At 49.1% G+C, this 23,271-nt stretch overlaps 1 protein-coding gene across 1 annotated transcript in view; it reads right to left on the reverse strand.

Moving 5' to 3' along the window:
- Positions 1-903: 903 nt before the first annotated feature.
- The window catches only part of RAB11FIP3 (RAB11 family interacting protein 3), a 75,829-nt gene continuing 53,461 nt past the window's right edge, over positions 904-23,271 (reverse strand). Inside the window, exons 5-15 of the mRNA XM_015591216.2 lie at positions 21,594-21,743; positions 19,630-19,764; positions 16,599-16,634; positions 12,045-12,138; positions 10,804-10,907; positions 7,192-7,332; positions 4,477-4,558; positions 3,527-3,664; positions 3,136-3,291; positions 2,877-3,017; positions 904-2,792 (exon numbers count right to left, since the gene is read on the reverse strand). Coding sequence (XP_015446702.1) covers positions 2,679-2,792; positions 2,877-3,017; positions 3,136-3,291; positions 3,527-3,664; positions 4,477-4,558; positions 7,192-7,332; positions 10,804-10,907; positions 12,045-12,138; positions 16,599-16,634; positions 19,630-19,764; positions 21,594-21,743 — 1,291 coding nt within the window. The 3' untranslated portion in view covers positions 904-2,678. The remainder of the gene's footprint in view (positions 2,793-2,876; positions 3,018-3,135; positions 3,292-3,526; positions 3,665-4,476; positions 4,559-7,191; positions 7,333-10,803; positions 10,908-12,044; positions 12,139-16,598; positions 16,635-19,629; positions 19,765-21,593; positions 21,744-23,271) is intronic.

Genomic DNA, 23,271 nt, shown 5'->3' on the forward strand with positions numbered 1-23,271 from the left:
ATTCTCCAAGTTTCTTCCTCAGTGCTATGCCACACAGCATCCTAGACCCTTAGAGTCCTGCTGCATCCCCAGCTGAGGATGAGGCCTGGGGTCTCTGCATCCTGCAGGTCAGGCTGTGTCCACCCATCACCACCCTCAGGTCATTAGCCCGATTGGCAACAGTTAGGGCCAGAGTCCTCAGCCTCCCTTGGCCTGTTTCTCTGTCTGTCTGGTATGTAGGTAGCTCAGTGTGCAGGGTAGGGAAGGAATGCAGTTTGCCACTCCTGTGGACACCTGGGCTGGGGACTTTTGGCTAACAATCCCCCTTCAAATCAGATTTGGTCACTTACCTTTAGTAACCCTGGTGGTGTCCCTGTGACTACCATGACAACTGAGCTCTCCTCTGGGCCTGGCCTCCCATCCTTTGGGCCCAGTCCCACTGGGGTCTTCGCCTTTTCTGTGCCTTCGCTTTGGGTATTTTGTGCGTGGCTTCTCCTGGAGCCCTTCTCTTTATTCCTGATTACTTGTCCCAAAGGCACATCTTGTTCATGAGCCCCAGAAACTTGTGATGCTAACCCCTCCTCAGCTGGGCCAGCCCTTGGTGCCATGCTGGAAACCAGGCTGCACTTAGGGGACAGGTCCTACCGTCAACTCAATGGCTCCTGGAGCCCATCACATGGCCCCCACCCCAAGAGGGCCCTTGGCTGAGTGCTGCTAGGGGCCTAGCCTGCAGATGCCATCCTGGGGCCTTCAGGAGGTTCACATCAAGGCCAGGAGGGGCTGGCTTGACCAGGTGGTCTCCTGCTATCTGAACTCAGGTGACACATGACCCCCAACCCCTCAAACACCTGTGGGGGATGCCAGGACAGGCCAGTGGCACCCCCACCCCACCCTTCGGCCCCCACAGAGGAAGGAGTCGGCCTCTACGTGTGCAGCAACAGCTTTAATCTGTAGTGACATTGTCCTGACTTCGCCCTTCTGCATCCAAGCTGCTGTCACTCTGCCTGGAAGAGTCTTTCTTGAGAGGATGGAAGCAGGGTCAATGTACAGGTCAGTGCCTGAGTGTTTGTGTGAAACATCTCCCAGCAGTTCATATTTACAGTTACAGTACTTCTGAGTGATGGACAGAAACAGACCCCAAAGCTGCATCAGCAGGGCGGGGCTGGGCGCAGAAAGCATAGTTCCAGTATTTATTATCATACATATATATATATATATTTCATGTGTATACACAGATAGTTTTCTCTTGGAAGTATTAAAAAATTGATCAACCTTCAATCTATAAAAAATACCTACTCTACATGATAGAAAAATCTCTCCTCCAAGTTTACACTGATTTACACCAAGGCTTTCCCCCAAATGTACAATACGAGGCAACGTCTTAAATCTTAGTGTAGAAGGTGGGCCACGTGGAGGGTGGAGGGACACTGGATAACACACATGCTCACACACACACACATACACACATCTCACACATTCGTATACAGCAGTGGCCAGACTGTGGGTGGGGTCTTGGCCCACCTGCGAGATCCCGGAGGCTCCTGACCAGTGCTTGGGCTCAGAGGGGCAGGCCCAGCATCCCTGTGGGAGTGACACTGCTGCTCCTGGTAGTGCAGGCACTGGGCAGTGGCAGCTCAGAGCCAGGCAAAGGCCTCTTTCAAGAAACAACCAAGCTGCTGGGAAGGCCTTGTTCTCTACTTTAGTTCTGTGTCCTTGGAGAGCCTGCACAGCCCAGCCTCCTGCAGAATGCACCTGGGGAAGAAGGACAACTTCTAATAACTTCAGACTCCCAGAGGAAACATTTGGACTCTGTCCTGGGAAATGGGGACTTCAATGAGGACAGCCAAAATCTGCACAGGGAGGGGGAAACTCCAGGAGGCCAGGAAGGTCACAACCATGGGGAAGCAGGACCTTACCAGGTCCGGCCTGCACCCTAGCAGTCAGAGGAGGCTGGCGATGTCCACCCCATGCAGATAGCACGTTCCACACAGTTAGACTCTCAAGTCTTGATGTGACAGCAGAGGCTCCTGCCCCAGCCCCATAGGGGCATCAGAGCCCCCAAGGGTCATTGCAGTGAGGGTCTAACCATGGGAACAGCTGCATGGCCAGAGGCCTCTGGGTGTGAAGCTGGACTGAGATGCCCCTTCTGGCTGGCAGACAGCCCTAGGAAAGTTGCAGGGGGGCGGTCCTGCAGCTCCTGGTCAGACCCTAACACGCACTGGCCACACCACCTGTCCATACTACCACGTCTGGCATGGAGGGTCCTGGGGTCCCTACGCTGTCCAGGAACAGCTGAAGCACCAGGTCAGAAAACCTGTGCAGGCCTAGGTGGAAGCACCCCGGACGGAGGTCCATTTCCTTCCTTTCTCCCCAAGTAGGGCAGGGGCAGGAGGATCTGCCACTTGGGAGGGAGCTCATGAGGGGTCCATCCCAGCCTGAAACACTGTCCCCACATCTCTGCAGAGGGTAGCAGGGAAAGGCCAGAGCTGAGGGCAGGCCCAACCCCTGCTGTGGGGTCCAGTCCCAGGGCTTCCCTTTCCTTCCCCCTCCTCCATGGCCCCGTCTTTATGCGCCCCAGCCTAGCTGTGTGCTCTAGGCTGAGTGGGCATGGGACCTGCTGGTCTTGGCCCGTGTGTGCCGTGGCCGTCTCTGGGCTGTTAGTGGAGTCCGGAAGCAGCCTAGGCTGGGCCTTCCTGCCTCTACTTGACCTCCAGGATGGATGGGTTGGTCTCCATGATGGCCACAATGATCCTGTCAATGTAGTCCTGCAGGCGGAAGTTGATCTCTTCCTGCTTCTGAATTGCTTCCATGAGCTGTAGGAGGAGCAAGGGGTCAGCACTGGGCACAGAGACTGCGGGTACCTTAGAGTCCTGGGCCTGGGAGAGTGGGTACGTTACCTCATCACGGGAGACTGAGCTGATTTCTGCAGCTAGGGACTCAGAAAAGGATGTGGAAAAGAGGTTCTTAGCACCTTGGATGCTAAGGTTTATGATCTGTCCGTTGAGCTCATCATTCTGCTCCTTCAGGTTACGGTTATCCTGGGGTGGGTGACATGACAGTGTCATTCCTGGGCTGTGGTTCCCCCGTGTACCCCTTTTTCCCATGCCAGCCGCCCGGAGGCCCCTGCAGGGTGTGAGGGTATCTGCCCAGCAGCACCTGCTTCAGCCTGCGGACCTCCTGCTCAAGCTCGCTCTCCCGGGTGCGGCTGTTATATTCCTGCAGGCCCACACTGCTGCTCCGGCCCCTCCTCTGCTCGGCCTCCAGTTTGAAAAGCTGCAAGTGCTCCAGCTGCTTGCGCAGGTCCTCGATTAGCTGTGTGAGAAGCCACAGGGTGAGCAGTATCAGCCCAGCTCCCCGCATCAGAACCTCTGCATTGGCCTGAACACCATTTCTCGGGAGGATGACAACGCTACACTTCCGAAATGCCACCACATACCCAGCACTTCCGTCTAGCACAATAATTAAAAGCTACAGGTGCCCGGCTTACTCCAGATGAGCCCTATGGATACTGGAAGCTGGGTGAGTGACAGCCAGGGCCCCTGCTTACCTCCTGGGTTGCTTCCTTGTCCCTCTGGAACTGGTGCCTCTCATGACTCAGCCTGTCCCCCAGCTTCCTCCTGTTCTCCTGCTCATCACTGAGCCGCAGCAACAACTCTTCAATCTCATCCAGCAGCTTCTGCTTCTCCTGCAAAAGTGAAACATTTGCTGCGAACACACCTCACCTACCACCTCATACACTTGGCTTTCCTCAGCTGCACGTCCCACCAGTCTCAGTCCACTGATGTCCATGGGGCTGCGTCTATCCTGGCGGAGGTGTGTGCTAAGGGCCTGGGCTGACCCAGAGCGCAGTGCATGAGGCAGGTAGAGCTCTTTTGGTGCAGATGTTCCCCTGCATTGGGACTTTCTAGGGGGAGGCAAGAGCAGGACCTGACCCGAGACCACTCAGCAGGTGTTGCTCATGGCAGCCAGGATGTGCTCAGGGTTCAGAGCTTCCCAGGGGACACTTGGCAGGAACGGGAGAACGGGGTAGGAGAGGCCTCTCAGTGAACATCTGCAGAATGGAGAATAAGGGGTCCAGCTGAAGTTGGCCCCTCAAGGACATCATCTCTTGATTCAGATCATGGGTCAACCTAAGCATGAACTTCTGGACCCAAAGATTCAAGGTCCATGGGAAAGCTGAGAAGCCAATGAGCATTCAGCACCTTCCAGCAAGGGATGACAGCCTGAGCTGAGCTTGTTCCCTCATACACAGGTCCAGTAGGGCCCAGCCTGTTCTTCGGAGAGGCACAGTTCCCCGGCCTGCAGTGCACCTCTTGGCTGACTGCACCCCTTGCGGCTGCCCTGCTTTAAAGAACTTATCTCAGCATATCCTGATCCCCCGGTAGGCATCAGGCACAGAGGGTGTGGGAAAGCCCATAGGCCGGCCTGGCTCACCTCGGTGTACACACAATGTAGAGCCTGGCCCTGCCTGCTCAATGCTCCTGGCTGGCAGCTTACCTCCTCCAGGCGTTCGATGTTGGCCTTCAGACAGGGTGTGCAGGACCTCAGCTCACTGTTCTCCTCATCCAGCTGCTGTAGCCTGGGACATAGAATGAGGCTGGGACTCACTCCCCAGGAATGTGTATCCTTGGGACTAGGGAGGCCAAGCATCTTGGAAACCTCACTTGGGGCTGCCCAGGGATCCACTGAGGCTACTCTTCCACATCCGCAGCTCAACCCTTATGCACCCATGCAAGTGCTCTAAGCCAGTGTTTCTCCATAGGCCAGCATGGTTGTTAAATACACTTCGGGCTTCAGAATAATTTCAGGTTTACAGAGCAGTTGCAGACACAGTGCAGGGTCCCTGTGGCACTCGGCCTATTTTGGCTTCCCCTCATAACATCCACTCATCACTGCAGCATGTTTGTCATGGCCCAAACTCACACTGGGACACTCTGGTCACCAAATCATGGACATGGTTCAGCTTTTCCACCAGTGCCCTCTCTGCCCAGCATCCCACCCAGGACATTGCACTTAGTAGTCTCTTTTGTCCCCTCTGGTCTGGGGCAGTCTCAGACTTTCCTGGTTTTTCATGACCTTGACAGTTTTGAGCAGTTCTGGTTATATATTTGGTAGAATGTCCCTCGAGTTGAGTCTGTCTGGTATTTCCTCATGATTAGATAGATTATGGGTTTGGGAAGAATCCCATAGAGGTGAGGTACCCCTCTTGTCACGTCAGATCGGAGGGGCCTGAGTCCACATGACTCATCACGGGTAATATTAACCTGGATCACTTGGTCAAGGTATGTCTGCCAGGTGTCTCCTCTGTCAAGTTCTACCTTTCTCGTCCATTCTCTGTCCTCTGGAAGCTAGTCACTGAGTCTAGCCCACACTCCAGGGGAGGAGAACACTCAGTGCTACCCCCAAAGGGGGCATCTCCATGTATTATTTGGAATTCCTCTGCAAGGATAATTTGTGTCTTTTCCGCATTTATTTATCATTATAGCATTACACTTAGTTACACTTTAGGTTGTGGTCCAATAGTATCATTATGAGTGCGGTGTTCAAACTGTTCCAGCTTTGACCTTCAGTTGGCCCACATCCCTGAGACATGCCCCATCGCTGTGTGTATATGATTTATTTGAGCACTTCCCTACTTTCTGGCACTACAAGATACTCCAGGCTCTGCTGGTTTTCACCCTGTTCCAGCCACAGACTCAGCCCTTTCCCCAAGGAGCCCTGGTTCCTTTCAATAATTCAGTTATCCTCACCATCCTGTTACTCTGCAGTCCCCCTTACTGAGGAGGGTCTTCCTGCATACTATGAGGGGCTGAGGCCATGCTGGGGAAGCCCTCGTGCTGGGCTGACCTCAGGGTCCTGACCCAAGGCTGCAGGGACCTCTGAAGGCCTCAGCAGCCCTACAGGAACCACAGGCCTCCTCTCCCCACCACACTCCCAGGGAGCTGCAGGAGGCCAATGGGGTCTAGGCACACAGAGCCACTGACCCTAGGTGCACAGGGCAGGCAGCAGGTTTGCTCAGAAGAAGGAATGATACTGAGTGAACTTGCTCCCCGAAGTCCTCATGAGACCCTGTCCACCGAGTGTCCCTCCAGGCTGCTGTCCTGCTGGCCTAGAGGCTCTGGTGTGGGCAGACGTTGGAAAGCAGGACGGTCCTGCCTCCTGGCACCTGCAACTCCAGTGGAGAAGACCCAAAGGAGAGGCTACCAGCAAAAACCAAGGAAACATAAAGCTTTCTTTTAGTCCACTAAACTGTAATGTCTTGGCTGCCCAGGCCTGGCTGTCCCAGATGGTGACACCCCACTGTGTCTGCATGGAAGGAGGCCTCCCTGTCCAGGGTGACCTGGGCATAGTTCTGTGTGCAGCCCCCTCCTGCTACCCCCAATTTTGAAAATGCCCAAGAGCTTTTCTTAGACAAAGTTGAAGTGTATCTTCCCAGCTTTAAGAGCTGAAGAGAAACACAAACTAAAGAACGTATAGTCCTCTTTCATGAATATTTAAGACTAGTGTATTTTGAATTCTAAAAGTGGTACTGATTCAGTTAAAAAAACAAAATAACAACAACAAAAAACTTTATGAACTACCCCGACCCTCACTACCCACTTAAGGGAAGAGCTCTGGGAGTAAGAATAGGAAGGAAATCTAAAATAACCTTTTACAACACCATTTCTCTGCGAAGCTGTTTGTGGATTTTCTTTTACAAACAGCATTTTAATAGAGCTGTTGTTTACATGTGTAATTGTGAGTGTGTGCCATGTGCCTGAATGCGGCACTGCCGTCCCTGAGCAGCATGGGGCTGCCTGCACCTCCCGTGCCTTCAAGCTCAGTTTTATATACAGTGTGCTCATCTCCTTTCTCTGCTCCCCCTCTATTTCTGACTCTATTCTGACTCACCTAAGGCTCATGCCTCCAGAGGAGTATAAAGGTGATATTGTCAAATTGCCTTAAAATAAGATTGATATTTTGACTGAGATAACATCTACGAGGGATAGACTGAGAGAAACTGACATCCACATAGGGTCAGTTTTTGAATTCAGCTCTTTTGTGGCCTTTGTTACAGTTTTACAGTTTTCTTCACATAGGTTTTCTACTTTTCCTAATCAAATTTATTCCTAGACACTATACCTTCCTGGGGTCAGGGGTGCTGTCATTCATGAAAGTGTCTATTGCATTTTCTTACTGACTGTTCTGGAGAGTCGTGGCAGCCTCGCCTACCTGGCCTGTAGGTTCTCGATCTCGATGCTCTTTTCTCTCTCCATCTTGCACAAGAGCTCCTTCTGCTTCCGTGTCTCTTCCAGGACCATCTCACAGGCTCTCAGCTCCTGCTCCTTCAACTGCTCCTCAAGGGCATTGGCTCTGTGAAGGCCAAGGGAAGAGGTGAGAGACTTTCTGTGCTTCTACCAGGGCCTAGATGCTATATCAACCCCAAGAGAGCTGCCCTACCTGGAGGACAAGAAGGCTGTGAGACTTCCCACTCACAGCTCTGGTCAACGGCAAGTCTGAAGCGAGAGGTACACCCCTACCCTACAGCCTCCGCTCTCCACACTGAGGGTGGTATGTGGACAGGAGACACAAGCCCACCAGTGCCTCTGAGGCACCCTGCACTGACACTTCAGGTTGGGCACCTGGTATACAGACTAGCCCCCACCCAAGTCACCCACATTAGAGGTCAGAGCAGGTGTCAGCAAGAACATGAGGACAAAGGGAATGTCCACATTGGGGGCCCGGACTCTGGCCCCCTCCTAGACTACCAGGCTCACCCACAGGAACAGGCACTGACTATCCCACAGAGAAGGGCTGCAGGCCCTGCCCATGGATGGCACAGAGCCCATGAGCTGTCTCCACACAAGCGGCTTCTTCTCATCTACTTCTTAGCATTTCACACCTAAGAATAGATGGCCGAAGATCACTAGCTACCACAGGAAAGCTTTTAACACAAAGTGACCAAAGCAAACAGAAAAATAGGGCCTCAAAGAAAATATACATCATCCACAAAATAGGGGTGATGTCACAGAAGAAAGAGATGATAAAAAGTAACTTAGAAATTAAAAATATGAGAAAATTTAATTCAGTAGAAGTGTTGTAGGAGAAAACCAAAGATATTGCATAGGAAAAAAAAAAAAAAAGAGGAAAAAAAATAAGAAAGTCAAGAAAATGAGAAAAAGGTCCAGAAAATCTAATATTTGATTAACAGAAGTTCAGATAGATGAGAAAATGAAAGACACCGTATGGAGAAATAATTCTAGAAACCTTCCTGAAGCTGAGGGGCATGCTTTCCAGATTTAAAAGCTGAAACCACATGCCCAGTACAGGAAACAGGAGGAGGCCCTCTCGTGTCCAGGATGACAACGGGGTTACTCAGTGGCACCAGGTGTCCCGAATGCAGCTTGGGTATAGGGGTGTGTCACAGAAGAAAGAGATGATAAAAAGTAACTTAGAAATTAAAAATATGAGAAAATTTAATTCAGTAGAAGTGTTGTAGGAGAAAACCAAAGATATTGCATAGGAAAAAAAAAAAAAGAGGAAAAAAAATAAGAAAGTCAAGAAAATGAGAAAAAGGTCCAGAAAATCTAATATTTGATTAACAGAAGTTCAGATAGATGAGAAAATGAAAGACACCGTATGGAGAAATAATTCTAGAAACCTTCCTGAAGCTGAGGGGCATGCTTTCCAGATTTAAAAGCTGAAACCACATGCCCAGTACAGGAAACAGGAGGAGGCCCTCTCGTGTCCAGGATGACAACGGGGTTACTCAGTGGCACCAGGTGTCCCGAATGCAGCTTGGGTTAGAGGCAGCAGAGCCACCAAGTTCTAAGGGAACCTACTTCTAACTAGAATCCCAGCTCCAGCCCCACTGTCAGTGGAGGGTGAAACAGTTTCAGCATGCGAGGTGTCAAAGAAACTGCTCCTGTGCATCATTTCCCAGGCAACCATCAAAAATGTCCTCAGAATATGAGTAAAATGGAAAATGTGGAATCCAGAAAGTAAAGAACAAAATGCAGAGGAAGCATGTGGAATTCCTGGGATAGTGGAAGGAGAGCTGTACCAAAGGCCATCGTCGGCTGACAATGTTACACACGAGAAAACACCATGAAACAGCAGCAGAAGCATGTTGTTTAGAACTGGGGCCAACATCAGAAGAAACATCCACAGTAGCAGGACGTGGCTGACCCTGGGGTGAGGTGGAACATGGACTTTCCACAGCATATGTGGGTAACTGATAAGTGCCCATCAGATTAGACTAAATCTTACCAGTTGGCTTGAGAAAGGTTTCTAGTGGCCCATCCAGTCTTCCCTGGTCAAGGGAACCCAAGCCCCTCCACGGACGTGGTGGACTTCACCCCCAGCTCTACAGCAGGGCCCAGGCAGGCCTTCCTGTGAGAACCCCAAGATCAGGGTCTCAACTTCACAAGAGCATTTATTTTTACTCCGTTAAAGCAACGTGTGAGTTATACCCACAATGGCATGGTGTGTTCCACTTCTTAGCTTCCAAACAGTAGACTGACCTCCTAACACTAAAGAATAGGCCACAAAGGTCAGTACTATCCAGGATGAAAACACTATAGCAGAAGCTAAGCATCCCCTGGAGCCTATTATGTGTATGCCGTGCGAGTTTGTGCAGTGTCCAGTGCTGTTCTGAGCGCTCTGAGTCCACTCAGGTCATGGGTGTGGAAACCAAGGCTGTGGGGATGGGGCCCTTGCCTGAAGTCACAGAGTGTGTGGCGGAGCCAGGCTTTGGCCTCCGCAGCCTGGTGAGGACAGATCTCTCGTGCAGATCCCCCACACACCATGCTTCCTGCTTCTCTCATGCCCCTTAGGTCTCCCCACTGCCTCGCCCCACAGTACCAACTGCATGCGGGCAGCACAGCCAGAAAAAACTGATGCTTCTGGGCCAAGCTCGTTGTGCTCTGCACGAGATGCATACTGCTGCAAACAACATGAGGTGGCACAGCACTAGTTTCAAAATGCTACAACTCACAGAGTAGTTTATGAAAAGTCCATACGAGGATAAGGGAAGTAGCCCTCACCTCCTCCATGTAAACACAGTAGTTACTCTGCACTTCGCACATGCATTTTATCTTCCTTAGCACTCTCATCATTGGAATCAGACTGTGCACCCCACCATGTACCCAGCAGTTCCTACTTGTTTCTTGTTTCTATGGCTAAGCACCTGCAAGGACCCACATGCTCCAAAGACAGGTCATGCTCCCACTGCAGGCGGCTCTGGAGGCACTGGCTCCCATCTCTAAAGCCCCCACTTGCTTGAGGCCCTGGGCAATCACCTAAGCTTCCTTAGCCTCAGTTTCCGCATCTGTGAAATGGGGACAGTAGCAGTATCCGCTTCACAGGGATGATAAAGGTGAAACCAGGTAATATGAGAGAAGTGAGCAAAGCACAGCAACTGTCAGAGCCAACTGTGTCCAGGAACAAGGGCCTGTGGTCGGCAGTATTTCCTCTGGATGGGCTCTCAGGAATAGGAACACAAGCCAGAGACCCCACAATGGAATCTCAGAGCATCTCCTCTCTTCACGAAGGCGCAGCTGCCCCTGAGGCCAGGCCTCCACCAGGTGCTTTGTATGGGTGGTGTGGGTGCTAGCCACAGCTGCTTTTGTGGGGTGAAGGGTGCCCTCCCCTTGCTCTTTCCTCGGGGGCCCTACATGGGCCAACGGCAGAACTAAGTCAGAGCCATGCTCAAAAGGCCACCTGGCACCATCCCCAGGGTTGGTACCCAGCAGTGGGAAGGAGGACAGCTCCAGATGAGAGCCAACCTCTGTGCAGCAGCCACGCCCTTGTTCTGTGAAGCCAAGAGAACTATGCCATACTCACCTGTGCACCAGCTGGAGGTTTTCCTGCCTCAGCCGGCTGTGCAGTTCCCCATTGGCAGCGGTGTCCTTCTCTAGCTCTGACACCCGCTTCTCCAGGAAAACAACCTTGGGAGGAAGATAGTGGCTTGAGAATCAAGGAGTCCACACCCCCAAGCCAACTGTTTAGAAGCAGCAGCGGTCACTCGGTAGAGCTGGGTCTATCTTGCTCATGGATACTGTCCTCATAAACAAGGTAGCGCAGTCCCACAGGCGTAAGTAAGGACAGGGAGCACTCCATGGCCTCAAAATCACAAGAGCAGATGTCAACACGGGCCTAGAGAGGCCTGCGATGACCTGATAACACTTTTGTGATGGATCTGTGATGGCGCTTGGGGCAGCCAGGCTATGGGCCCCCCACAGGCAGAGGCACCAGCTCTCTGCCAGACCCAGACCATGGAAGCAGCATGTGCTGGGAGACTCAAGGAACAGAAAGGCCCAGAGTCTGGTCCCCCCCTCCTCAGGAAGCTCACTAACTAGATGGGAGACAGATAACCACACATGTGGTAGGAGGAGGGAAGGCCAGCTGTGAGAGCCAGAGAGGACTCTACAGAGCAGATGTTGGAGGTGCTGGAGAGAGAAAGTCCCAGAGGAGGTGAGAGGGGACAGGAAGAGGTGATGAAGGATAGGAGGTGAGGGGGGACAAGCGGGGGTAAGGGGTATATTCTTTCTGAAGCTGGTTCTTGAGAAGCTCAGGGCCTTTATCACAGATGACTGTGCAACCCCACACAGCCCATTTGCCTCTCTCAGGGAACAGCTCACTCCACACGTTGTTTGGCTCTGTAATCACTGCAAACCAAGTACCCTCCTCCCTGAAACCTCAACTCTCCCCAGACCCTGCCTCCAGGGGCCCTGGTGAGCTAAGTCTCTGATGAGTGTCAGTGCACCCTGAGCTGACCATATACAAATGCAGGTTGACAGCCGCTGGCACTCACTGCTCTGTTCCCATCCTCTCAGTTCCCTTCCACGTACGTGAAATGATGGAGAACAGGAGGGCTGTTGGAGGATCGGATTAGCCCTTATGGTGCCATCACCAACCACTTTCTGCTGTGCTTGCCAAGATAAGTCCTGGCACCCTAAATGCACCTCACCTAACATATCCCCAAACAGCCCACACCCAGAGGCCACAGCACCCAGCACATGTCCAGAGACTGGTTGTTTGTGTTGTCTACACATGGTCCTTTGGTCCCACTGTCCAGGGCCTACCTTGTCTGCAATGTCCTCGTCCATACCCTCCACAGGGTCTGGGGGAGGGTCCTGCAGGGCCTCCATTGTCAGGGCCCCTGACTGGTGCAGGTGCCTGTGGAGAAGAAACAACAGCCCAGTCCATAGAAGGTCCTTTAGCAGAAAAGAGAGAGAAAAGAAAGTGGAGAGCCAAATGACAAGTTCTTCAAGCATGAGCATTTCTAGGTCAGCCTGAAGAGCAAAACCCAGCAGCCTCCACTGAAGAGAGTTTTGAGCAGGACACTGTTATCGAGGGACTGGGGCAAGCTGGCTGCACTCTGGGTCTGGATCTGCAGAGACCTCCTGCTGCTCTTTGGAGCCTGACAGGCCTGGCTTCCTTCCCCACCAGCTGATGGGGTGAGGGTACTTTGTACTCAGGCAATAAACATGATGCCGTTCCTTGCTGTGATAAGAAATAATTTCATCTTCTGCTGCAGGTCTGTGAAATACTAATTCAGGATCACGCCTGTACATACAATGTCACCTACATGCATCTTAATATTTGATTTTCAAATGTACTCCTTGTGGAAGCAACAGTGAGAAACCAGAGGTCTCTCAGGGTCCCTCCTTGGAAGGAACACTGGTGTGACTGCCCTCTGCCACAGCAGCTCCAAGAACCTGGCACTAGTGAACACAGCTCTTCAGCCCTATGGGCCACGCCAGGTGCCGCACAACCTAGGGCTCAGATGGGCGCTGGCCCTGGCCGTCCTGCAAAACCCCGCTGGGAGCTCCACACCCTTGGAGCTCCTTCCTTTGATCTTTGGTCACTGGCGCCTTAGCAGGTGATCAGCAAATACATGTTCAGAATCACCCTACAGACAATCTTATTAGTTGTGGTGACACTATACCAACTGTAATTTACCTGTAAAACTCTCAGAACATTTGGACAGAGTCTGTATGTACTGGCCCAGGGTCTGAGTTGACACTTTGATGCTCAGAGCTGTATGACCTTGAGAAAGCCATTCACCCTCTCTGAGCCTTATTCTCCTATAAAATGGGGACCTGCAGGCTATTACAGGGTTTAAATGAGGTTTTATATATATGATAGCTCTGCTAAGGACATAGCACAGGGTAAGAATTCAATAAAATGCCACTGAAAATCACACTGAAATTTCTATATTATCTTTATCACAGGTATCAAGTTCTATTTCCATTTTAGTCCTGACTGAGCTTGTACACTTCTTAAATTTTTTTTCCCAAGAATGTTCTAAGGGAAACAAAAAAAAGGGGCATCTTCATCCATGGGGACCATGAGTCCCCAACATGTACCATGGGTGGGACATATGAGCACCTTTCTATCAATTTCACTGGATTCCCTGAAGGGTGCTGAACCCAAAGGGCAGAATGTCAGACGGGGCCATCATGTTTTCATCCAATTGCTGTTCTCAAACACCCATGACCTTGACTCCAAACATGAGCTCCTGATGCCAATCCCAGGACAGGAAGCTGCCCACCCCAGATGCAGAGACCGTGTTTAGGAGGGACTATGGCGTGGGGCCTGTCATCCGATCTGACCTCCTACTAGGGGCTCAGAGCACTTTTGAACCGCTGAACCTGGGGACAGGAGGTCACACCCAGTCTCCAAGCTGGCCAGTTCCCTCTGAAATGTGTGACCCCAGCATGTGACCACCTCAGGGGAAGGCCAAGGTTCCTAGGCATAGTAGATGAGGAGCTTGTTTGTTTAAACTCATCCCAACTCAGGAGACCCGCCAGGAGAGGGGACTGTAGGAAGTGCCTGATCATCCCAAAGGGAGGCAGGTAAAGTCTGGCAGGTAGACCACCAGGTGCCAGGACTGCACACTCAGTGTCATCTAACCAAGATCTGCTTTCTGCCGTTTGGTGACCTTGCTGGCGCCCCTCCCCCATCCCGAAGCCAGCTCTGTGCCAGTGCCTCAGGGTCCTCACATGTACACCAATCCCAGAGCCATCTCTATGCAGGTTAGGCACACAGCCAGGACACAGAGGCCAGAGCTGGTGGCTCCAAAACTCATAATCCAGCCATAAGCCCACATGCAAAGGACTAAATCACTGTGAGGAATGAAATTACAAGTTATTTTGAGTTTCCTTAGAATTCTAGTGGCATTGTTAAGGGCAAAATAGCAGCAGATTAAAATTCCACCTACATGGTATATATGTACAGGCTGCAGAATATATCTCTGTTTGAAAACTCTAAACCCGCAGATTGGACTTTTCTATATCAAAGGGTATTTGTGAAGGAAAAATCAAGCTCTCACAGGGTGTTTCAAAGGAGGGAGCAAACAAAGCCCAACAACTGAGGCAGTCTGGGCCCCGACCAGCCCCAGGATCTCTACATGTCCCAAACATGGGAGACTGAGAGGAGATGACTCAGCTAGATTTTTACCTTCCTTAGTTTCACCAGCTGTGTAGACTGTTTAGGGTAAAGGATGCAAGTGAGACAGAAAGTAATGCTAAAACTAGTAAAGTGTGGGTTGGAATTAATATTACATCCCTAAGAACTTGGATGATATCCTAAAAGGGGTGATAAAGAAAACGAGAGGAGAAGGTGGATTGATGACTACTGCCTCTGCTTCCTCCAGATCCAAGCCCTTAAGATGATAGAAAAAGAAAAACAAAGGTTTATATCCTCCAGGACAAGGAGAGCAGAAAAGGAGATGGCACCAGGAAAGAGATGTCCAGGGCACTGGGCACTGGAGAACAGAGGGAAGTGGGCCACAGCCAGCTAGTGTGACGATGGAAGCTGGCCAGTTCCCTCCGGTGAACCCAGGAAGGACCGGCACCCGAGCATAGGGCAGCAGAGATGAGTACAGAGGGTTGGAGGGGTGGTGTCTACCACACCCTTGAAAAGAAGGCTCTGCTAGACTCAGGACACATGGGCTACAAAAGGAATGCACCCACAGGCTGCAGACTAAATAGTGGGCCCAGCACAATTCTCCAAATGCCAGCAGCCAGGCAGGACTCCACTCTGGGGAAACTGTAAACCTGGTTGGAGAAAAAACCTGCTGACACAGGGGTCTTTCCACACCACATGGTGGCCAGAGGCCACTGGCCAGCTGTGAGCTACCACTCCAATACGCGCAGAGAGCACATCCCCTGTTATTTGAAGGACGGAGCCCAGATGAGAACTCAGGGAAGAGAGGTAGAGGAAGAGTTGGTGGTAGATGCATCATAGGAGACAGAGCCAGTGCATGGAGAGGGACAGGAGTGGCAAAAACAAAGGCATGCAGGGCTACAAGCAGCAGTCCCAGAAGGAGCAGGAAGTGGAACAGAGGACACTGTCAAAGAAACAGCTCGAGAAAGGTCCTGAGAACTAAGAGACAGAAGCTTCCAGACTGGAACAGCATGTCTTTCGTTTAGCCCAGAGTAATTAATGAGAAAGACTCACAAGACTCATAAAATTTCTGAACTACAAGGATAAAGAAATTATTTTAAAAGCTTCCAGAGGGAAAAATCCTCATGAAGAAAAATCAGAAAGCATTAGATCTCAGTAGTAGCCCTAGTACTAAAATATAATGAGCAATGCCTTCAAAAACTCTAAAGAGAAATTATTTACAATCCAGAATTCTATACCAAGCCAAACTAAAAGAATAAATTATCTAGCAAGGTCTCAGAAATTTATCTCCTGGGCACTTGTTTTCTCAAGAAGATACAGAAATATGTGCTAGACAAAAAAAATGGAGATTAAAAAAAATAGGGAAGACACAGGATCAGGGAGTGAAATGGTCCAACACCTGAAACAAATATCCAGATTGCAAAGAGCCTCTAGGAGGGAACATCTACATAGGCACAGGGCTGCCTCGTGGCCCTGTAAGAGGGCTGGGCAGAGGAAACAGGAGTGGCACAGAAGATGAAGCAAATAAAAGCATGAAGAAAATCAGTGACCCCAGGAGAAGCAATGACTTATCTAAAGGAAATACAGAAACATGTTACATGGCTTCTGCTGAAGAACACTGGCATCTTATAAACCCTGTGAAAGTTTTCTTTAGAGCTAACATAGCAGGGGAGAGGATAAATGTATGTGCTGTCATCTATCACTACAGGAAGCTAATAGGTAGTATACAAAACTGAAAAATGAAGAAATGGTCACAAAAGCATTATTCTTTAGAAAACCCAGAGTTAGGCTCATCTCCTTCCCCTTCTCACCTTGGGGAACCAGCGAGAAGGGTGCGGCCTTTGAAAGAGGCATACCCAGACCCAGGCTCCATCACATTCTGGCTCTGTGGGATTAGGCCCCTCACAGACTCCCTCTACCAGTGGGTTAACCTACAGCAAACATCAGTCCCCTTCCAGACCTTGTGCTGAAGACTCAATAAAACAGGAGGAATGCCAAAAGCTTTCAATATAAACTTGGTGACAATGACGTTTCAACCCACAGCTTTGGAAATGCTTTTCACAACCCAACCCCTCAAATTATTTTCAATTGCAAACCATGAGAAGTAACTTTCATAAGTTTTTAAAAATACCTTGGAAAACAGTATTTTCTAAACATATTTTTCCAAAGAGCTATATTAGTGAGACATTTCAGAACATCTCAATAAGTAACCAATGGTCTCTTACCTTGCCACCTTCTTGCTGGAGAGCCGCTTCTTTGGACTATGCAAAATCAAAATAAACAGGAAAATCATGTCAGAGAACAGACAGGGAGGAAAGGGAGGAAACAGGAAATTCAGGCTGAAGAGATATGGGGATGGGGGTGCGTCCACAGGCATGCAGCACCCCGCTCGTGAGGCCAGCTCCATGCATAGAAAGGCCCAGTCAGCAAAACATTCAGGGACATAGGAACAACCTCAGGGGCTTATCAAGACTTCAACAAATCGCAGTATTCCATGCCCAAAGAAACCTCCCATGGAGCCACAGTCAGACCTCAGTTCAGAGGCCAATCCCAGTGCCTGGACCTCTTAGCTGGCTGAACTGGGTCCAAGCCATAGGCTGATGCCACATCCCAAATGCTTTTAAAGCCAGTTGGCCATCAGAGGCCCTTATATGAAACGTGACACGGGCCTATTTATAACAGCAAAGTGTTGTCATTGGTTTTAACTTAGGCACTGATCCTTCGCACTCCAAAATCCCACCTGGGTAACTTCCCTGGTGCCAGTACTCTGCAGTACCCAGTGCCCAGCAGCTTCGCCTGACACAGTTTTTATAGCAAAATGCCTTTGGTGAGACCTCTCCCAATGAATAGCTTTCCTGGCAGCCATAGAGAAGATTTCCAGCAAATTCTAGAAGGTAGATTTCCAACAAGTTCCCCCAGTACATCACCACAGTTTGCCATGGCCACACCTTCGGCAGCAGGGTCGGATCTCAGTCCTTGGTGGGCTGAGATGCTAGTACTGTATTCTTCCGAGTTCCCTCTACTCTTACTAGCCAATCTCTGTTGTAATTCTTTTTATTAAACGTTCCATGTTTAAATTACTGTGTGGCTCCCCTGACTGGGCCCTGACCGATACTATATATTTTAACACAAATCCAATTTCATCCAAATGTTACTGAGACTCCCTGAAACTAATAGGCTTGAACAGACTCACTGTTCAATTTTCCTAACTGACCACTCAGAAACTAGAATGGCACTCCAGTGACAGAGTTTATAATATGAAAATATACCTCTGGGTAAAGCAGATTTCTATAAAATTTCTGTAGAACCTGGAAAATATGATAGTTGGCATCTTCTGAGGATCACTGGGTGGAAATTACATCTGACATCAAATCTTCCAGATATGGTTTGGTCTAAATCACCTTTTACCTTCCGCAAAATACATTTATTTTGAGGCAATTCCATGGAAATCAACAGGCGAGATTCAGATCTCCTAAAATAAGTGTCTAGGGAGACATTTCCTGACAGTTGTGTCCTGATTATAATAATGATTTAACCAACGTTGGTAGAGTCTGTCTTAGGGAACAAGTGGCTGAAACTGGAGGTGAGATCACACTGGACTTGCCAGCCATACTTAGCCCCATTCGTCTATTCTCTGCTCCACAAAGCCTGGCAGAGGTGACCCTGAGAGTCCTGGGGCAGATTCTCCACATGGAAAAAGGTCACTTCTACATCAAAAATCTTCAGAGAACGAGAGATGACATACCCATATTGGAACCCACTTAGCAGGAAGGCAAGTCTCCACATGGAAAGGACAAATGACCCCTCACCAGAGCACCCAGGTAAATATACACAAGGTGAAATCAGTTTTCCATAAAACAGAGGCCAGTGGGTCTTTGGAATCACCAGGCACCACATTTTCTCAAGTCTCCCTGGAAGGCCTCCATCGAAGAGCACTTCCTGTTTCTTATCATTGCTGCTGGGACCCCACTGGGCTTCTCTCTGAAGTTGCTGACAGGCCACAAATGCTGAAGTCCCGTCCCATCCTTTCCACCTGACCGTGCATTTGCTGGACTCCAGCCTGTGTTCTGAGTGTTGTGCGGAACATTAAAAAAGGCGTCAAAGATGTGCTGGAATTGGAACTAGAGGTAGAAGAGCAGGTACAACAGGACTGGAGCCATTAGGATCCACCAAGAAGACTGAGCTGGCCTTGGCTGAGGCTCTAAAGGGGCAGATTCCTCAAGATACATAAGTGGGTTCACATTCCTGCCATCTTTTAGGTAACCTACCGACCACTAGTCCAAGATCCCTTCTTCTAGGAACCCACCCTGGATTGTCAACTGGGAGCCCATAGTACCAATCAGCATGTACCAGCCCTTTCTGTGCTCTAAGTGGCCCGCCCTGGGGCTTGCCCATATAACAAGCTAAATCAACAATATGCTTCATGGGCATGTCTATATGTACAACCTACCCAAAAACTGTTTTACATATATAACTAGAGTTTATAAAGTTGTGAGGAGCCAGCAAAAGGAAGTGTCCATTCCTAGAACGCTGACCTGAGCTGGGGTGGGGTATCGGAGACAGAGAGGGAAGCAAATGGTCTGATACAAACTGGTCCCAGGAGATGAAGAGATCTGACTGAGGAGGAGTAAGGAGTAGCAGCACATGCTGGGGTCCTGATTGCCTGTTTTAAAAACAAGGTAGCAAAGCTGGATTCTCCTGGTAACAATAGTCTAGGGCAACCTTACAAAAGCGAGTTCAGGGGAGGGGCTCACCTAGAGAATGCACACTTGAATTAAACCAACATTTCTGAAAGTTGACTACAAATCTTTTTAAAGACAAAAATCTTACTTTAAATTTCCCAATGCTATTCCACGTGACTCTCAAAGAAATCTTTTAATAAAATGAAGAAAGTATCTAAGCACAGACTTTCTTTCACAGGCTGGATTTCCGCAAGGCTAGATTTCTGCATGCAGGATACATAGTGTCTAAAGATTGTTTCCTCCATAGAAACAGAAGAAGCTGATTAGGCTGCCACATGCACAAGGGAGCAAGGAGGGCGAAGGGCACTAAACACAGGCCAGCACATGCAGGGAGGGCAGGGCAGGGCCAGGGAAGAGTTCCGAGTATGCACGCTCACCTTTGGACCACAATTCAGGCCCAGCCTCCAGAGGAAGCCTCCCCTCCCAGAGTTGGCTGGACCAGCCTGGGAGAGATAGGGGCAAGAGTCCCCCTTACCCTTGAACACAGAACAAGGCCAGGCACTAGGTCAGTTACCTATTCTTTTCAAGATCATTCAGGCGAGCAGAAAGATCCTCTAGGCGGTTGATTTGTTTGTGGCACTGGCTACAGTAAAACTCAAAAGCCTCATCAGTGAGGATGCTGTGCAGCTTTGTGGCAAGCGGGTCAGAGCTAGAGAGACGAGAAGCATCAGTTCAGGAGACAGCAAGGACCCGTTGGGTTACCTGTGACTCCACACAAGGCTAAAGTTGGCTGGGCAAAAGCATGTTGTCAGGTAACTGGCTGTAAAAGATTCTGGCTCTTTTAGACTGCTGTGTCGAACCCACCTTCCTCAATGTCATCTCTAGGACCTATGACATGTATCAGTTCGAGCCACAAGGGACTCAGCCACATACCCACTCCTTCCTGGTCAGGTACTCAGAGGAAATGGGGTAGCCCATCAGCTTCACTGTAAAAGGAAAACCCTGAACAAGTAAGTGCCTGGAGACACTGCTTCCTCCTTTGTCAAAAACTCATCAATGGGAGAGCAAAGCAAATCTCCAGGTGGAGTTTAACTCACTGTACTATAACTACTCTAATAACTGCTCTAAAAACCACTAGAATCGCCAGGAATTTTGTCATTTTTAATACCTTTGTTAAAAAGTCAGAATTCTATTGGCTCTTCTGTGATCTAATTTCAATGGGCAGCAACATCCCTGGGTCATAAGGACCCGTGGGCTTTTAACAGCCAATTTGGAAGTTCAATTTAAAGAAAGATTAAAGCGAAATATCAATTATACCATAGAAATCACACTTGAGAGACAGAAAACAGTGAAACACTGGACAAGAGACAGAGACAAACTAAACGAATAGGAAGAGATTACCAAAGCAGGACAGAAACACACACTTAGCAATGCCAAGTCCTTTGGCCTTGATTTGAACACCAACCAAAAGCATTCTTATCAGAAGAGGAGAGCTGCTGAAAGCAAGCTCACCGCTTCACTAACTTGCACTCCCAGGGCCACCTTTGGAGGGTTTCTCACCCGACGATAGTGGGAAGCTTAGGGAACAGCACATGAAGAAAGCAAAGGGGGAGCCAGTCAGGCAGACCCTCCTGGTATTGCCATCCACCCAGGTCCTCTAGGCCTGGGTAACAGTCTGGGCAAAGGAAGAATCTTGCAAGTGCCAGTTTAAAGATACTTGGCCTCTGCTGTCAACAAAGATGGAGAGTTTCAAGAACTGAGTGCAAATGTGAGAGGAGACTGAAGGGTCTCTCCTAGAGGCAGGCACGTTCTCCGATGGGCCGGCCATGAGCGAAAGGCTGCCAAGCCCATGGGACACAGCACACTCAGGCCCCTCATTCGGATACGAGTGCTGGCTTTCTCCCAGGGCCTCCTGTGTAGCCCTATGAGGAAAGAGAGCCAGGGAGTAACCAGCTCTGTAAGCAAGGATCTTGCCCTTCAGATATCACGGTGCTGTTTATTAAAAGCCAGAACTTTTCAGACAGTTTTGGGATGTCAGGTTACTATAACGAAATTAATTCAAAGAATCGATTGTGATAGCAAAGGCTCCCTCAGAGGCTAGTCAAAGGGCACAGATTTTTAGCTATAAGATGAATGAGGTCTGAGGATCTAATGTAAAATATGACTACAGTTGATGACACCGTGTTATATAATTGAAATTTGCTAAGAGAGCAGAACTTAAATGTTTCCACATGTATACATACATATAGCTTCCCTCAAAGCCAGCTACAAACCATAATGAGATCCAACACAGGCTCTGGGCCACATGGCTCAGTTGAGGCCTCCTTATAAATGTAGAGTGACGTGGGAATATAACTGGATAAGAGAAACTTCAGGCAACTTTCACCTAGGTATAAATCTTAAAATTTTGACTATGGTATACTAATTATATTACAGCAAATAGAACAAGTTTTTGTGAACCAAAGGGGAAACTTCCCTACAACTAAACATGGGGAGACTAAGGAGGAGGACACGTGCACCAGTGCAGGGCTGAATTACCTGGAGATGAGAAAAGTGGGGTCTCTGCAGCCATTCTCCCCATTGCAGAGGGTCTCTGGGGACAGCTCCGCTTCACTGCCCTCACCATAGTCCTCAAAATGCTCCTCGCCACCTATGACTGTGACGACAGACTGGCTGTGCAAGTGGGATCTGCAAAAGCAAAACAGAAATGACACTTTCTGACACATGGCCATGGGCAGCCCCAGAACCAAGGATGCAAATGGCGCTTTCCAGTAGAAGTGTGCTGCAACTACGTGTGTGATTTCAAATGTTCCAGTAGCCACCTCATGGGATCAATGTGATACCTGGGCAGTGGAGGAAGGAGGAATCTTTTCAAAATGAGACTGATTCAACTGAATATCAATATAGAGAAAATTATCCTTACCTCACACCACACACAAAAGATCACTTATAGAGAGATAACGGATCTGAATATGAAAGCAAAACAATGGGCTTTAAAGAAAAGCAGAAGTAAACATCATAGCTATGGAGTAAGTTGACTTCTTAAACAACACAGAAGTGCTAACCACAAAAGAAAAACAGATAAACCAGACTATAGTAGAATTAAAAAGATCTGTTCCTCAAAGATAACACTAGGAAACTAAAAGACAACCTACAGAGTAGAAAACAGATACTTGCGATCCACATATGGGACAAAGGACTCATACTTAAAATATATAAAGAACTGCTACAAATCAGTAAGAAAAAGACAGACACCAGGACCAATAGGCCAGGAAAGGCCAGATCCTACTCACATATGTGCCACTTTACACTACAACAGCAGAGCTGAGCAGCAGCCACCAAGACCATACAGCCTATAAGTCAAAAATTTTTTTATTATCTGGCCTTTTACAGAAAAAGTTTATAGACTCCTGCAATAAACAAATGGGCAAAAGACTTGAACAGGCACTTCACAAAACAGGAACCCTAAATGGGCAAGAAAAGCAAGAAAAGGTGCAAAAGGTGCTCATAGTTTTGAGCCACCTGGGAAAAACTAGTAAGAACTATCCCGAACCAATGTTCCACTCCATACCCTCCAGAAAACGAATATGAAAAAGCAGATAATGCCAGGTGCTGCTGAGGATGGGGAGCAACCAGAGGCCACAGCAACTGGCGGGCACGTAACTACTGTAAGCCCTATTCGTAACTGTCTAAATTGCAGCAAGCGCAATAACTTCTAAAGCCAACGTGTGTGCTCCAGATGCCCCATTAAAAGATATGTAATGTTTACAGCAGCTTTATTCATAAAACCAAAACTGTCAACTACCCAAGTGCTCATCGACAGTAAGTTAAAAAGCTACTGCATATTCACACACAGGAATGCTCTAATAATAATGAAAATAAATGATTTACAACTGTGCACAAAACAATGGCTTTCTCAGTAGTAGAGAAAACCACAAGCTGTTCATTCGGGGCCACATGGGCGCCACTAGCACCTCTCTCACCCTGCCCTCTTCCCTCACTGGTCCTCAAATGCATGGGGGCAGCTGGGGCCACCACAGGGGGATGGGACCAGGTCTAGTTATAAGGTTCTAAGATCCTCCCAGAAGACATTTACTGAATATTGTGTCTTGCCTACTTTATAAGAACTGTAACCAAGTTAAAGACAAAGTTAAAGTTTTCTTCTGCACTTTCTAACTCTACAGCCAAAGAAGCTGTGCAGTGCTTATAATCATAG

This window comes from Pteropus alecto, unplaced genomic scaffold (genome assembly GCF_000325575.1).
Source record: "Pteropus alecto unplaced genomic scaffold, ASM32557v1 scaffold44, whole genome shotgun sequence".
Lineage (NCBI taxonomy): Eukaryota > Metazoa > Chordata > Mammalia > Chiroptera > Pteropodidae > Pteropus > Pteropus alecto.